At 44.4% G+C, this 17,856-nt stretch overlaps 1 protein-coding gene across 2 annotated transcripts; it reads right to left on the bottom strand.

Annotated features, from left to right (window-relative positions):
- Positions 1-828: 828 nt before the first annotated feature.
- Positions 829-17,260, bottom strand: LOC120479124 (SUN domain-containing ossification factor). Of its 2 annotated transcripts, XM_089130755.1 has the most exons (23): positions 16,734-17,260; positions 16,196-16,253; positions 12,383-12,486; positions 12,157-12,264; positions 11,916-12,018; positions 10,123-10,216; positions 8,134-8,243; positions 7,951-8,018; positions 7,403-7,510; positions 7,224-7,329; positions 7,086-7,106; positions 6,750-6,805; positions 6,344-6,432; positions 6,184-6,249; positions 6,059-6,118; positions 5,909-5,975; positions 4,771-5,730; positions 4,175-4,262; positions 3,992-4,096; positions 2,214-2,347; positions 1,958-2,043; positions 1,797-1,846; positions 829-1,373 (listed from the first exon to the last, which is right to left on the bottom strand). In XM_089130755.1, the coding sequence occupies exons 1-23, from the start codon at positions 16,775-16,777 to the stop codon at positions 1,044-1,046; spliced, it is 3,015 nt and encodes a 1,004-aa protein (XP_088986881.1). In that variant the 5' UTR covers positions 16,778-17,260; the 3' UTR covers positions 829-1,043. The 2 variants fall into 2 exon arrangements, with proteins under 2 accessions (XP_088986881.1, XP_088986882.1); XM_089130756.1 differs by lacking the exon at positions 7,086-7,106.
- Between the last annotated feature and the right edge of the window lie 596 nt (positions 17,261-17,856).

The following is a 17,856-nucleotide window of genomic DNA, read 5'->3' as shown; positions in this document are numbered from 1 at the left end:
ATATCAGCTATGAATTCCGTTAATTTTGTGAATTGGCAAGTTTCATCAGTGCGCGAAGAAACATACAGCCGAGTATCATCACCATAACAGTGAAAACTAATGCCGATATCTCCCAATGGCAGCATGTAAAAAATGAACAGCAGCGGTCCTAGTATCGAGCCTTGCGGTACTCCATACTGAACTTGTGATCGATATGACATAATTTACTACTACAAAATGATAACGGTAAGATAAGTATGATTTGAAGCATGCCAATAGAATAGACTCTGAAATCTGTTGGATTATGTTGGCAGGAGTGGATTTGCATGGTCCACGAATACCAACATAATTTTCGAGTTAATTCAGAAGATTGTTGTGGTTGATAGCGTCAAACGCAGCACTAAGGTTGAGTGACACTAACAGACAGATATAAGATAATAGAGATACTCTAATGAGAGCTATGATACAGTCTAAATTCTAGCAGATTTCTTTCTAAATACGAACATAGTAGTGAGCAGCTTTGGGATGGAACGGGAGATTCGCATCATAGATGTGCAGTCCAGAAATCTTCATTATCTGCGTTCATGATACTATCAAGTCAATATGGATCAAAATCTCTGAGGAATGTCAGCTTGATCAATCTCCGTCACGAAGAATTAGGGCAGTTCTGAAGACAAAAATGGATCCGACCCGGTATTAGCATGTGTTACTAATAAAGTGTCTGGTAAGTGTATATGATAACTATTATTTACAATATTACATATTTAAGCTGAAAAAGATAATAACCTGAGGGTGAATGCATTTGTCAGACTCAGAATACACTATAAATATAAGAAATCAATGCAGCAGTTCAATAATTTAAATTTTATTTATGATTGTCTGAAAGGTCAGTGGCACATTATTACAAAAGTATAATCCCAAAATGTATAAATCTGTGCCGAATAGCGACAGCATAAGATTTTAGAGTCCAGTGTGTCGGAACAGTGCAAGCAGCTCCAGTGTAAGAGTGTATTCAGCAGGTGCGGCTCAGTGTGTCCAGTGCGGCTCAGTGTGTCCAGTACGGCTCAGTGTGTCCAGTGCGGGTCAGTGTGTCCAGTGCGGCTCAGACTATGCGGGACGCTGCGTTGCGGAGGCTGATGCAGCTGTTCTGGAGTCTTCTGCCGTTTGCTCTGCGTCCAGCGTCCCGGCGCAGGAATCGTCTCACACAGACGTGCACAGCCGGTCAATCCGCAGAACAGAGTCTCGTCAGAATGTGAGGAGCCCTCGGAGCCGTCCGACATCACGTCTCTGACCTCCAAAGCCTGAGGGCCAATCGTGCTCTGAGGAATCACACCAGCGATCGGCGGAGGGGCTCGAGTCTCCAGACTCCTGCTGAGCTTCAGCTTGTGCTTCTTCTGCAACAAAGGCAAACCAACAGTGATTATTTCCTCACCGCTTCCTGGGTTTTCCTACCCATAAAAACATCTCGGTTATGTATGTAACCCTAGTTCCCTGAAGAAACGCCCCTGCGTGATTGCGTCATGAACCACGTATGGAATCAGTCCAATGGCGTGACAGAACGTCATAGGCGGGTGATGTCATCGACCAGGGTCTGATAGGCTGAAGCTAGTCGATCATCGGCATGCTGTGAGTATGGCAGGGTGACGCAGGAGTGCTTTATAGTTTTGTGGTCGAAGACGTTCCGTCACGCCATAGGACTGATTCCATCCTTGCTCCATGACGCAATCCCACAGGGGCGCTCCCACAGTGTTTAGACGCAGCTAAAGTTCCCTTGAAAGGGAACCATTGAATCATGAAGTCAGAAACATCCATCTTACTTTTCTACTGACTGGACCCTGCTTAAGGCTGCTGGTTTCTTCGGAACCTCCTGAAATAAAGAAAATGCAGAAAATGTCAAAGCCAATTATGTGTCTGATCACTCAGTGAAATCCTCAACAACACACATGATGCGAGGAAAGACAGTGGGCCAATAACTGACCTTCGGGCGTCTGGAGGGACGGGAGCGAGGGCGGATCAGAGGCTCGGCGTCTCAGGATCACCGGCTCTTCGTCAGACAGCGGCTCTCTGGAAACAGCAGGCATGAGCAGGGTTAACAGCACACCGTCACATGCTCACACTGTGAGATGTTAGCCTTGGAGAACGGGTTTAAGACCTTTAAGGAAGGCAACTGTTGCCTCTGACAGGGTTTGCCATTTCCCATAATCTCACACATGACCCGTGTGGCGTGTCCTCACCTCTCAGGGCAGCAGGATCTGTACGGGTCGAGCGCAGGACTCTCACACATCTGACGGTAGTTGGTACAGATCAGCAGTGCGAGCAGCACACAGAGGATCAGACACAGTAGGATGTAGCTATGCCTGTCAGACACCTGCAGAACACAGCAGCATCATCATCACCAGTATCATCATTACCGTCATTACATCATCACTAACATCATCACCAGCATCATCATCATTACCATTACTAAATCATCATCACAGGTATCATCATTACCGTCACTACATCAACATCATCACCAGAATCATCCTTACCCTCACTACATCATTGTCACTAACATCATCACCAGTCTCATCATTACCATCACTAACATCATCACCAGCATCATCATCACAGGTATCATCATTACCGTCACTACATCAACATCATCACCAGAATCATCCTTACCCTCACTACATCCCCATCATCATCATTACTGTCACTACATCATCATCATCATCACCAGTATCGTCATTACCTTCACTACATCATTGTCACTAACATCATCACCAGTCTCATCATTACCATCACTAACATCATCACCAGCATCATCATCACAGGTATCATCATTACCGTCACTACATCAACATCATCACCAGTATCATCCTTACCATCACTACATCACCATCACCAGTATCATCATTACCGTCACTACATCATCATCACCAGTATCATCATTACCGTCACTACATCAACATCATCACCAGTATCATCCTTACCATCACTACATCCCCATCATCATCATTACCGTCACTACATCATCATCATCACCAGTATCGTCATTACCTTTACTACATCATTGTCACTAACATCATCACCAGTATCATCATTACCGTCACTACATCATCATCATCACCAGTATCATCATTACCGTCACTACATCATCATCGCCAGCATCATCATTACCGTCATTACATCATCACTAACATCATCACCAGCATCATCATCATTACCATTACTAAATCATCATCACAGGTATCATCATTACCGTCACTACATCAACATCATCACCAGTATCATCCTTACCATCACTACATCACCATCATTACCGTCACTACATCATCATCACCAATATCGTCATTACCTTCACTACATCATCGTCACTAACATCATCACCAGTATCATCATTACCGTCACTACATCATCATCACCAGTATCATCATTACCGTCACTACATCATCACCAGTATCATTACTTTCACTACATCATTGTCACTAACATCATCACCAGTATCATCATTACCGTCACTACATCATCATCGCCAGTATCATCATTACCCTCACTACATCATCATCACCAGTATCATCATTACCGTCACTACATCATCACCAGTATCATCATTACCGTCACTACATCATCATCACCAGTATCATCATTACCGTCACTACATCATCACCAGTATCATTACTTTCACTACATCATTGTCACTAACATCATCACCAGTATCATCATTACCGTCACTACATCATCATCACCAGTATCATCATTACCCTCACTACATCATCATCACCAGTATCATCATTACCGTCACTACATCATCACCAGTATCATCATTACTTTCACTACATCATTGTCACTAACATCATCACCAGGATCATCATCATAGTCACTAACATCATCACCATCAATAATAATATAATCACCAAAATCATCATCACCACCAAAACACCAGCTTAGATATCGTGATCCCTGATCCTGCAGGCTTGACACAGACATGAAACAGGACGACTGCTAGTCTCAGACGACGGACGAGTACCTCTTGCTGTAGCCGACTCACGCTGACAGACAGTCCAAGGACGAGTCGCGTCACGTTCTCCAGCTGAGTCTGCAGCACCTGGATCGAGTCTGTCTGCCTCTGGTCCTGCAGTCAAGAGCAGGAGGATGCGGTTATATGGGGTCTGACACACACACACACACACAGATCTGAGGTCCTGCTGACCTGCTCCTCGGCCGTTCTGGAGGTGTTCTGCAGCTTGATGACGGTCTTGTTGAAGGCTCTCTGCATCTCCTCCACCTGCTTCCTGTACCTGCACACAGCCAGATCAACCAGTCTCACACCACCATCACAGTACAGGGATCTGTGCTAAACATCCACAGCGCTTCACCAGTCACACTCAACACTTCTCCATACCCAAGTCCAGAGCAATCACTCACACTAGTCTAACTAAGGTACTCAAACCTTTGAAAGGGTCATGAAAACAAGTGAACAGTCTAATGAAGACTAATTACAAGCAAAAACACAACAGAACAAAGACATATTACAGAAATGGAATAAAGTAGCAAAATACAAATTAAAATACCACATAAACTGTATGATTCTTATTCAATTTTTGTGTGATTTTCTCTTGGTCTGTTGAACATTAGTGTTCCCTATTGAGGGAACTCGCGCTGCGTAGGAACAACACTTTGGGAACGCCCCTCAGCATAGCGCCATCACTGCTCTGTGTTTCAGTCTCCTTTCTAGGTGAAGAATACCCCTAAATTGGCCGTGAGGATCTCGCTCGCTCTGAAGCGGCTGGACGGCGCAGGACTCACCTCTGGCTCAGCTGCTCGAGGTAGCGTCCGCTCAGAGACATGTTCGTCTCCAGCGCCTTGATGCGATTGTTGAGCCTCATGAAGACAGACTCTTTCTGACTGGAGCCGTGAGCGGACACCTCGCCGGAGCCCAGCGTTTCCCCGTCCACCTCCATGTTAGCGCCGCTTTCCTCCTCCGACAGCTCCTGGCTCCTGGCCTCGGCCAACCCATCAGGAGTCAGCGCTGCTTCATCCACTGGAGCGGATACGGGAGTAGGCGGAGACTCTTCCACTGTACTAACGGAAACAGTAGGAGTTGGAATGTCCTTCTCAAGGGCAGATGTGGCCGAGATCCTCTCCGGATCTGCCCGATCTCCACTGGAGCTGGTCAGGAGGTCTGAGAGAGTCGCGGGATCAGCAATCGGGCGGGAGTTACTGCTCTCCGGAGGGAGCGTCGCAGGATCAGGAGTCAGGTGTGAGTCACTGATCTGCAGAGGGAGCGTCGCTGTGAGGCTCTCGCTATCAGACGCCAGCAGATCTGAGGTCAGGCTCGGGGAGAGATCCCACACCAGCGACTGAAGCTCCGGAGCCGGCGGGACAGGCGTGGGAACGACAGCACTCTCTGTGATTGAGGTGATTACGGAGCGTGAGACAGTCTTCTTCTTGTGAGGAGAGGAGCAGCGCTGCAGGAGGAACTCGTGAAGAGAGGAGCCGCGGGATTCGGAGCGCACTGCGTTTGCGGTCACACGTCCGTTCTGCGGGTCTATTTCTCCCGGTTCTGCTCCAGAGGACTGATCCGATTCGTCCTCAGGCAGCAGGGTGACGATCTGCTCCGTCTCAGGCCCGGTCTGAACGGGAGCGTCTTCTTCCGGCTCGGTGCGGACAGACCCGTCTTCAGTGTGTGGAGCGTCCGTCTGTGTTGCTGATGTGACGCTGCCAGCCTCTGTGGTCCCAGTGACATCCAGCTGATCCGCCACTGGCCTGGATGGAGAAAGAACGGGAATTATACGAGTATGATATAAGCTGAAGAACAGCGAGGAATAGGGCTGATTGTGATCCGTATGGATCCGAACCGTGAATTCTGTGATCTGTTGCACCACTAATTTATACTGAAAATCTGATGGTAATTTGCCCAGGCCTCTCGAGTGCGGTCACATACCCAGAGTGCATTGCTCCAGCGGGGAGAGCCGCTTCTGACGCGTTCAGACCTTCAGCGGAGGAGTTCCCTGAAGAGCACAAACACAAGCTCATTCATACAGTCAGGGTTTCACTCAGTCAGGCGTCAGCAGGAAGTGATGTCAGAACACACCTGCGTTCTGCCCGCCCAGCACATTAGCAGCGATGTTGTTCACCATGGTGAGAAGAGCGTCTGAAAACACAAGACATCATCAGCTGATTATAAACCCTCGGGATCTGACTGTGACGCGCACTGACCTTTGGCAGATCCGATCAGATTCCCGGAGGATCTGTCATCGACTGGCACAAAGTCTGGAGGCTGATCTAAACATCCAGAGAGAAAAGCAGAGTTGATGGCTTCTGCGACACAGCAGACAGACAGACAGTGAGTGTGTGAGTGTGTGCAGATGATGGTTACCGTAGTCCTGCTCCTCGTGAGTGTGTGTGTGTCTGTCTGACAGCTCAGAGTTCAGCTCATACTCCTCCATCATACTGGTGCCGAACACCCTTCAGAGAGAGAGAGAGAGAGAGAGAGAGATGTCAGCAGATTCACATCACAAACTACAGCTGTTTGGTGGAGGGGGGGTTATGGTGAGGGGTTGTTAGGTGGAGGGGGGGTTATGGTGTGGGGTTGTTTGGTGGAGGGGGGGGGGGTTATGGTGAGGGGTTGTTTTTCAGGTTTGGCCTCTTAAGTTCCAGTGAAAGGAACTATTACTGCTTCAGCACACCAAAGACATATTGGACAATTTTATGTTCCCAACTTTGTGGGAAGAGTTTGGGGATGGGGATGTTCCTGTTTCAGTGTGTGTGTGTGTGTTAAAGACCTGATCAGACTGAGAGGACAGAAGTGCTCCGAGCCGAAGTGTGACAGCAGCTCCACCTGAAACAAGAACACAACGCTGATCACGTGTGTTAAACTCAGTATTATCTTCAGTCCTCACATGCTGAAACTAGCTTCATACACACATGAAGAAGCATCACAAGCTAACCGAGAGAAATCAGTGCGATCACACACACACACACACACACACACACACACACACACTGGAGAATAATTTCTCTCAGTCAAATATGGGATTCTTCACAGTCTTTGACAAAACAGCTTGTGTGTGTGTGTGTACAGTCTGAAAACCCAGCTCAAGCCATTCACACTCTCTAACCTTGATGTATCTGGTGAACATCTGATGCAGGAGAAGAGAGAGAGAGAGAGCTGAGAGAAGGGCATGATGGGACAGAAGACGTCACACTGCTCTCACACAGTCTCACTCATTTGCACAAATGCGCACACACACACTCACCTTGACGAACTTGGCGAACAGATGCTCATCGAGAGGGAAGCTCTGCACTGTCCGCTCGTCACGCGCGTGGAACGTCCCCAGCTTCACCCACTTCTTGTTTGGATATCTGAGTGAACAAGCCATGAAAAATATGCTATACACACACACACACACACGCGCACACACACACACACACAGACCTGTCGCTTATTGAGACCAGGAAGTCTTTGGGGTTTGAGGAAAAGATCTCAAAGTTGGCGATGTCCAGCTGCTTGACCTGGATGGGCTGACAGAGCTCGATGATGAACCTGCCCAACACACACACATTCACAGAGAGAGAGAGAGAGAGACATTCACTGCTAATGAGTCAGGAACCATCACAGTCAATGACATCATATTAGAGTGATTTGTGAAGGATCATGTGACACTGAAGACTGGAGTAATGATGATGAAGATCACAGGAATAAATGACACTTTACTGTATATTATATATTATATTATATATTATGTATATTATATACTGTATATTCACAGAGAGAACAGCTGATTTACACTAGAGTAATATTACACTGTTTTACTGTAGTTTTGATCAAAGAAATGCAGCTTTTCTGAGCAGAAGAGACTCTTTCAGAAACATTAAACCAATCTTTTGAGCGCTGCTGTATTTCACACACTTGAGAGAAATACTGATTTAAACAAACACTCTTGAGTTGCAGTAGTCTGAGGTGAGAGATGTAAACCAGCTGACCAGATCTTGTTATTGCAGGGGTTCAGCATGTACATGTCCATGTTCTCCATCAGAACGGCTGAAGTGCTCTGGAAAACACACACACACACACACACAGAGTGAAACACAGCCGTTTCTCGGCGAGTGTGTGTGTGTGTGTGTGTGTGTGTGTGTGTGTGTGTGTGTGTGTGTGAGGAGCTGCACCTTGGCCTCGGGGTTGGAGGACAGGATCTTGGCTCCACACTCCACAGAGGCGTAGTTGGTGACGGTCTGCTGGAGCTTCTTCCCATCGGGAGCGTGAGGAGTCACCTGACCTGATGAACACACACACACACACACACACACACTCAACAGTCAACACTACTCACTCTACTCCATCTCAACACTACTCACTCTACTCCACCTCAACACTACTCACTCTACTCCATCTCAACACTACTCACTCTTCTCCACCTCAACACTACTCACTCTTCTCCACCTCAACACTACTCACTCTACTCCACCTCAACACTACTCACTCTTCTCCACCTCAACACTACTCACTCTTCTCCACCTCAACACTACTCACTCTACTCCATCTCAACACTACTCACTCTTCTCCACCTCAACACTACTCACTCTACTCCATCTCAACACTACTCACTCTTCTCCACCTCAACACTACTCACTCTTCTCCACCTCAACACTACTCACTCTTCTCCACCTCAACACTACTCACTCTACTCCATCTCAACACTACTCACTCTACTCCACCTCAACACTACTCACTCTACTCCATCTCAACACTACTCACTCTTCTCCATCTCAACACTACTCACTCTACTCCATCTCAACACGACTCACTCTTCTCCACCTCAACACTACTCACTCTACTCCACCTCAACACTACTCACTCTACTCCATCTCAACACTACTCACTCTACTCCATCTCAACACTACTCACTCTTCTCCATCTCAACACTACTCACTCTACTCCACCTCAACACTACTCACTCTACTCCACCTCAACACTACTCACTCTACTCCATCTCAACACTACTCACTCTACTCCATCTCAACACTACTCACTCTACTCCATCTCAACACTACTCACTCTTCTCCACCTCAACACTACTCACTCTACTCCATCTCAACACTACTCACTCTTCTCCGTCTCAACACTACTCACTCTACTCCACCTCAACACTACTCACTCTACTCCACCTCAACACTACTCACTCTACTCCATCTCAACACTACTCACTCTACTCCATCTCAACACTACTCACTCTTCTCCATCTCAACACTACTCACTCTACTCCATCTCAACACGACTCACTCTTCTCCACCTCAACACTACTCACTCTACTCCACCTCAACACGACTCACTCTTCTCCACCTCAACACTACTCACTCTACTCCATCTCAACACTACTCACTCTACTCCACCTCAACACTACTCACTCTACTCCACCTCAACACTACTCACTCTACTCCATCTCAACACTACTCACTCTACTCCATCTCAACACTACTCACTCTACTCCATCTCAACACTACTCACTCTTCTCCACCTCAACACTACTCACTCTACTCCATCTCAACACTACTCACTCTTCTCCGTCTCAACACTACTCACTCTACTCCACCTCAACACTACTCACTCTACTCCACCTCAACACTACTCACTCTACTCCATCTCAACACTACTCACTCTACTCCATCTCAACACTACTCACTCTACTCCATCTCAACACTACTCACTCTTCTCCATCTCAACACTACTCACTCTACTCCACCTCAACACTACTCACTCTTCTCCATCTCAACACTACTCACTCTACTCCATCTCAACACTACTCACTCTACTCCATCTCAACACTACTCACTCTTCTCCATCTCAACACTACTCACTCTACTCCACCTCAACACTACTCACTCTTCTCCATCTCAACACTACTCACTCTACTCCATCTCAACACTACTCACTCTACTCCATCTCAACACTACTCACTCTACTCCATCTCAACACTACTCACTCTACTCCATCTCAACACTACTCACTCTTCTCCACCTCAACACTACTCACTCTACTCCATCTCAACACTACTCACTCTTCTCCATCTCAACACTACTCACTCTACTCCACCTCAACACTACTCACTCTACTCCACCTCAACACTACTCACTCTACTCCATCTCAACACTACTCACTCTTCTCCGTCTCCAGCATGATCTTGGTCCACTCGTCGAAGGTTGGGATCTCCTGCTCTCTGCTGGGCAGTGACGGGTCAGAGTCCGAGGAGCCCTGAAATCAGATCCAGATAATAAGCACTAGAGAGAAGTGTACTACAGTACACTACACTATACTACCATACACTACAGCACACTACACTACAGTATACTACAGCACACTTCACTACACTACAGTATACTACACTAAACTACATTACACTACAGTGCACTACACTAAACTACAGTCAGTGCACTACAATCCACTACAGTACATTACAGTACACTAAAATACAATCCACTACAGTACATTACACTACACTACATCAGATCCAGATGATCAGCACTAGAGACAATTGTAAATACTACACTATATAACAATACACTACAGAACACAATACAACACTACAATACACTACAGTACAGTACACTAGAAGCAGATGATCAGCACTACAAATAAGTGATCAGCTCTGAGCTGCTTCATCACACACACTCAGCAAACATGCAGAGCTCCCCAATAACGGCTTGTATGAAGAACGTAGTAAGAACGTACATATTTGTTTTTGGAGACAATAAATTTGCCATATGTGGAATTTTAAACCTACAAGTATATTTTTTATGAAAGTGACCATTATAATGGGGTAATCAAATGCAGGCTAATATAATTAGTTTGTGCTTTTGTTTTTGTTTTAATTTTTAGTTTAGCCTTTAGTCAATTTAAAAAACAAAAGCTTTTTGCACATAATATATTGCATAGCCTATATATTACATTATATAACTATATTCGTTTCCATATCCTTTATTATCAACATTGTTTGTAGCTATCACTGGGAAGAATGTGAAATATATATATATATATATGAAGAGTTCAGATGCAAAAGCCTCTAAATGCCATTTGAATTTTTCTTCTTTAATGATGATTTTTATCAAACTTGTATATTTAAGTTCAGTAATTTCACTTAAATGGCAATGATAATTACCTATTAATTGTTATTTAAGTGAAATTACTGAACTTAAATATACAAGTTTGATAAAAATCATCATTAAAGAAGAAAATTGGCAAATTTAGAGGCTTTTGCATCTGAACTCTTCATATTTTAAATATAAAGATTTTCTTTATCTAAAAAGAAAAACATAGAAAGTACCAAGATATATATTGTATATCGCCATTTAACCAAAAAATACAGAGATATTTTGGCCATTTCGCCCAGCCCTAGAAGAACAATACAGTTATTATATATAGATTAACTATAATGACAATGATGCAGATAAATAATATCACTAGAATCACTTCCAGACTGTATCCAGCTGATGAACTATAAAAACATTGACAGCCAATCAGAAACCTACCTGCTCTAAAGAGCATGAGCATTTAAAGTGACAGATGACAAATAACACTGCACAACACACTACACTACAGTACACTACACTATTCTACAGTACACTAGACTATACTAGAGTCCACACACAGTACACTACACTACACTACAGTACTACACTACAAGTACACTAGACTATACTAGAGTCCACTACAGTACACTACACTACACTACAGTACACTACACTACACTACAGTACTACACTACAGTACACTAGACTATACTAGAGTCCACCACAGTACACTACAGTATTCTACAGTACTACACTACAGTACACTAGACTATACTAGAGTCCACCACAGTACACTACAGTAGTGTAGTTTGGATGTTTAATCTTTAAAGTGCCCTCCGCAGAACGAGTGCATGAGTGTGTCTGTAGCTTTAAGGAGGCGTCACCTGTTCTTTCCGGATGAGGGAGGCATTGCTCCGTTTCCCAGTTTGGTCTTCGGTGGGTTTCCTCGTCTCACGGACACTCACGTTCTCTTGAGCCGCTGGAAAACTTCCATGACAGACAGAGAAGAGAAGCACATGAGCCGACTTTAAAAACCGGCGCCTCAGACGGATCTGCATCTGAAGCGTGTATCAGACCTGATGACCTGAGCTGGCTCAGTGAGGGATTGTCCCTCTGTCTCAGTACCTGGGCAGCGTGGAGTCGAACGGCAGGGTTTCTGCAGCATCACACGCAGCTGGAGACTCGTCCGTGGAGAGGCTTTCAGCAGAGCAGGAGTCTGACGCGGCACAATCCCTGAGAGAAACAAGACACCGGGTGTTACTACCTCCACTCAAACTCCATCTGGAGGCTGTGGATTCAGTGTGCTCCTCAAGACTAGCGAGTGTGTGCAGACGGCCTGAGCATCACTGACCGGCAGGAGGAGCACTCGGAGGATCCAGACACACTGACGGGATCCGGGACCCGTGAGGAAGAAGACGACTCCAGTGACTCCACGTCATTACTGTACATCACCAGCTGCCAACGACACACACACACACAACATCTGTTAGGCAAAAACATAAAAACACGTCACATGACCTCAGACATGAACACGTATCATAAACACGTCACATGACCTCAGACATGAACACGTATCATAAACACGTCACACATGACCTCAGACATGAACACGTATCATAAACACGTCACATGACCTCAGACATGAACACGTATCATAAACACGTCACACATGACCTCAGACATGAACACGTATCATAAACACGTCACATGACCTCAGACATGAACACGTATCATAAACACGTCACATGACCTCAGACATGAACACGTATCATAAACACGTCACATGACCTCAGACATGAACACGTATCATAAACACGTCACACATGACCTCAGACATGAACACGTATCATAAACACGTCACATGACCTCAGACATGAACACGTATAATAAACACGTCACATGACCTCAGACATTAACACGTATCATAAACACGTCACATGACCTCAGACATGAACACGTATAATAAACACGTCACATGACCTCAGACATGAACACGTATCATAAACACGTCACATGACCTCAGACATGAACACGTATAATAAACACGTCACATGACCTCAGACATGAACACGTATCATAAACACGTCACATGACCTCAGACATGAACACGTATCATAAACACGTCACACATGACCTCAGACATGAACACGTATCATAAACACGTCACATGACCTCAGACATGAACACGTATCATAAACACGTCACATGACCTCAGACATGAACACGTATCATAAACACGTCACACATGACCTCAGACATGAACACGTATCATAAACACGTCACATGACCTCAGACATGAACACGTATCATAAAAACGTCACATGACCTCAGACATGAACACGTATAATAAACACGTCACATGACCTCAGACATGAACACGTATCATAAACACGTCACATGACCTCAGACATGAACACGTATCATAAACACGTCACATGACCTCAGACATGAACACGTATCATAAACACGTCACATGACCTCAGACATGAACACGTATCATAAACACGTCACATGACCTCAGACATGAACACGTATCATAAACACGTCACATGACCTCAGACACGAACACGTATCATAAACACGTCACATGACCTCAGACATGAACACGTATCATAAACACGTCACACATGACCTCAGACATGAACACGTATCATAAACACGTCACATGACCTCAGACACGAACACGTATCATAAACACGTCACATGACCTCAGACATGAACACGTATCATAAACACGTCACATGACCTCAGACATGAACACGCATCATAAACACGTCACATGACCTCAGACATGAACACGTATCATAAACACGTCACACATGACCTCAGACATGAACACGTATCATAAACAAGTCACATGACCTCAGACATGAACACGCATCATAAACAAGTCACATGACCTCAGACATGAACACGCATCATAAACACGTCACATGACCTCAGACATGAACACGTATTATAAACACGTCACACATGACCTCAGACATGAACACGCATCATAAACACGTCACATGACCTTAGACATGAACACGTATCATAAACGCGTCACATGACCTCAGACATGAACACTTATCATAAACACGTCACATGACCTCAGACATGAACACTTATCATAAACACGTCACATGACCTTAGACATGAACACGTATCATAAACACGTCACACATGACCTCAGACATGAACATGTATCATAAACACGTCACATGACCTCAGACATGAACACTTATCATAAACACCTCACATGACCTTAGACATGAACACGTATCATAAACACGTCACACATGACCTCAGACATGAACACGTATCATAAACACGTCACATGACCTCAGACATGAACACGCATCATAAACACGTCACATGACCTCAGACATGAACACGTATCATAAACACGTCACATGACCTCAGACATGAACATGTATCATAAACACGTCACACATGACCTCAGACATGAACACGTATCATAAACACGTCACATATGACCTCAGACATGAACACGTATCATAAACACGTCACACATGACCTCAGACATGAACACGCATCATAAACACGTCACATGACCTCAGACATGAACACGTATAATAAACACGTCACATGACCTCAGACATGAACACGTATCATAAACACGCCACACATGACCTCAGACATGAACATGTATCATAAACACGCCACACATGACCTCAGACACGAACACGTATCATAAACACGCCACACATGACCTCAGACATGAACATGTATCATAAACACTTCACACATGACCTCAGACATGAACACGTATCATAAACACGTCACATGACCTCAGACATGAACACGTATAATAAACACGTCACATGACCTCAGACATGAACACGTATCATAAACACGTCACACATGACCTCAGACATGAACACGTATCATAAACACGCCACACATGACCTCAGACATGAACACGTATAATAAACACGTCACATGACCTCAGACATGAACACGTATCATAAACACGTCACACATGACCTCAGACATGAACATGTATCATAAACACGTCACACATGACCTCAGACATGAACACGTATCATAAACACGTCACATGACCTCAGACATGAACACGTATCATAAACACGCCACACATGACCTCAGACATGAACACGTATAATAAACACGTCACATGACCTCAGACATGAACACGTATCATAAACACGTCACACATGACCTCAGACATGAACATGTATCATAAACACGTCACATGACCTCAGACATGAACACGTATCATAAACACGTCACATGACCTCAGACATGAACACGTATCATAAACACGTCACATGACCTCAGACATGAACACGTATCATAAACACGTCACATGACCTCAGACACGAACACGTATCATAAACACGCCACACATGACCTCAGACATGAACATGTATCATAAACACTTCACACATGACCTCAGACATGAACACGTATAATAAACACGTCACATGACCTCAGACATGAACACGTATCATAAACACGTCACACATGACCTCAGACATGAACACGTATCATAAACACGCCACACATGACCTCAGACATGAACACGTATAATAAACACGTCACATGACCTCAGACATGAACACGTATCATAAACACGTCACACATGACCTCAGACATGAACACGTATCATAAACACGTCACATGACCTCAGACATGAACATGTATCATAAACACGTCACACATGACCTCAGACATGAACACTTATCATAAACACGTCAGACATGACCTCAGACATGAACACGTATCATAAACACGTCAGACATGACCTCAGACATGAACACGTATCATAAACACGTCACATGACCTCAGACATGAACACGTATCATAAACACGTCACATGACCTCAGACATGAACACGTATCATAAACACGTCACATGACCTCAGACATGAACACTTATCATAAACACGTCACATGACCTCAGACATGAACACGTATCATAAACACGTCAGACATGACCTCAGACATGAACACGTATCATAAACACGTCAGACATGACCTCAGACATGAACACGTATCATAAACACGTCACATGACCTCAGACATGAACACGTATCATAAACACGTCACATGACCTCAGACATGAACACGTATCATAAACACGTCACATGACCTCAGACATGAACACGTCACACATGAACCTCGGGTGTGTTTCAGACCTGTTCATCGCTGTGTTTGTCATGATGTTGAGAGCTCAGTGTCTGTGGAACAGCAAACCTGCACAGAGAAATGGGTTCGTTTCAGGAACAATTCTGTGATATCAACTTCAAATGTGGAACACAACTTGATTGACATGGTATAGCTATTTTAAAGTATTTTGTGTATATTTATTTCATTTTGAGTCAACCTTAACATGTAAATCTACACATTGATGTTTTGAAGCAGCTTTGACTTTAGCAGTGATCTGTGACTGTCTCTTTAAACACAGACCTCATCTGACCTCAGGTCTCTTTCTGTCAGTCAATCTAAAGTTCATCGTGAGTCACAATCACACACATTAACACGTAATTCTCTATTCATCTGCCACGACATTAATGCTCCGAGATATTTCAAATAATACCACGGTAAGGTCTAGAAGAGCCCATGGTTTGACTATGGTGTTTCTGTTGGCGTATAAACACACACACACACACACACACACACACACACACACACACACACACACACACACACACACTGGCAGTGCGAGTCCCTCACCAGTAAGAGAGTGAGCAGAGCAGCAGTAGCTCGATCTTCATCATCCACCGGCGCCACAAACACACATTATTCCGTGTTCCGTGGGTCCAACCTCGTCAAGGCACACACTCGCGACTTCAGAGGTGTGTTTGGTTCAGTGACGTGTGAGAGACCGATGAACTTTACACTTACACACACACACGTCAGGCACGAGGCGCTTCACAGGGACTTTAACTCTTTAAAAGCACAATCATTTGAATGTTTTATCTGCAAGGATTGTCACCTGTAACACAAACGCGTTTCTGTCTCTATAAAGAGTTTAAAAGAGAGATGATCCATCAATCACATCCTGGCCAGCGCTGGGCAAAGCAACATGTGTCACGTGACCGAGCGCTCCACTAGTGTGGGAAATACGCTACAGCTTCATAACGACACTCATACACTTGAAATCATAATCAGATCATAAGGTAGCCTGTAGAAATATTATTTATATCCCACAAGGACTGGCCCGCCCATTTTAGATGATCTTTCACTCTTCCTGTTTACCTTCTTCTTCTTCTTCTGGTGTGTAATGGCGGTTGGCACAGCAACTGATACGCGCGTCCCCGCCATCTACTGGAGAGGAGTGTGACGCGCGCAATGCATGATAAGTTATTATGATGGATATTTAAATGATAATAATAATAATAATAAAAAAAAAATTTCAATTGTATATACATATTGTTCAATCTCGTTTCTTTTATGAAAATAAATAATTCATGAAATATTCTTGATTGTTTTGGGACATTTCTAAACAGAACCTGAAGTTTCAAATGATGTATTCCCAAAGATTAGCCTGAATTAGCTGAACTCTTGCTATAAGCATCACGTGTGCTGACTCTGCTAGACCACATTTGTCACAGTTTCAATACACATATTATTGAGATTAAAACGTCTTCTTTGAATGGTGGAAGTGTTTCGTTCCTCCGACATTTCTGCCGGATCTCATGTGCTAAACTATTTTTTTAGATGCCCATTTACATATGGATAAATATTAAGTAGCCTAAACCATAGCCTAAAGTCAGAGTTTAATAACAGTTCTTTAATCAGATTTAATAACAGTTCTTTGCTCTATCAATGTGGCAGAGAATCATGGTTCCAATGA

The sequence above is a fragment of the Pimephales promelas genome, chromosome 5, assembly GCF_988280905.1.
Source record: "Pimephales promelas chromosome 5, fPimPro1.hap1.1, whole genome shotgun sequence".
In the NCBI taxonomy this organism is placed as follows: domain Eukaryota; kingdom Metazoa; phylum Chordata; class Actinopteri; order Cypriniformes; family Leuciscidae; genus Pimephales; species Pimephales promelas.
This window is presented reverse-complemented; position numbering and strand designations above follow the sequence as displayed.

What these genes read in the sequence shown, in the direction of transcription:
- LOC120479124 (XM_089130755.1), bottom strand. Translation starts at nt 16,777, where the DNA reads ATGATGAAGATCGAGCTACTGCTGCTCTGCTCACTCTCTTACTG. An exon ending in GTCCCTCCAGACGCCCGAAG is followed by an intron (nt 1,847 to 1,957) that starts GTCAGTTATTGG and finishes TCTTTATTTCAG; the next exon opens with GAGGTTCCGAAGAAACCAGC. An exon ending in AGGGTCCAGTCAGTAGAAAA is followed by an intron (nt 1,374 to 1,796) that starts GTAAGATGGATG and finishes CCTTTGTTGCAG; the next exon opens with AAGAAGCACAAGCTGAAGCT.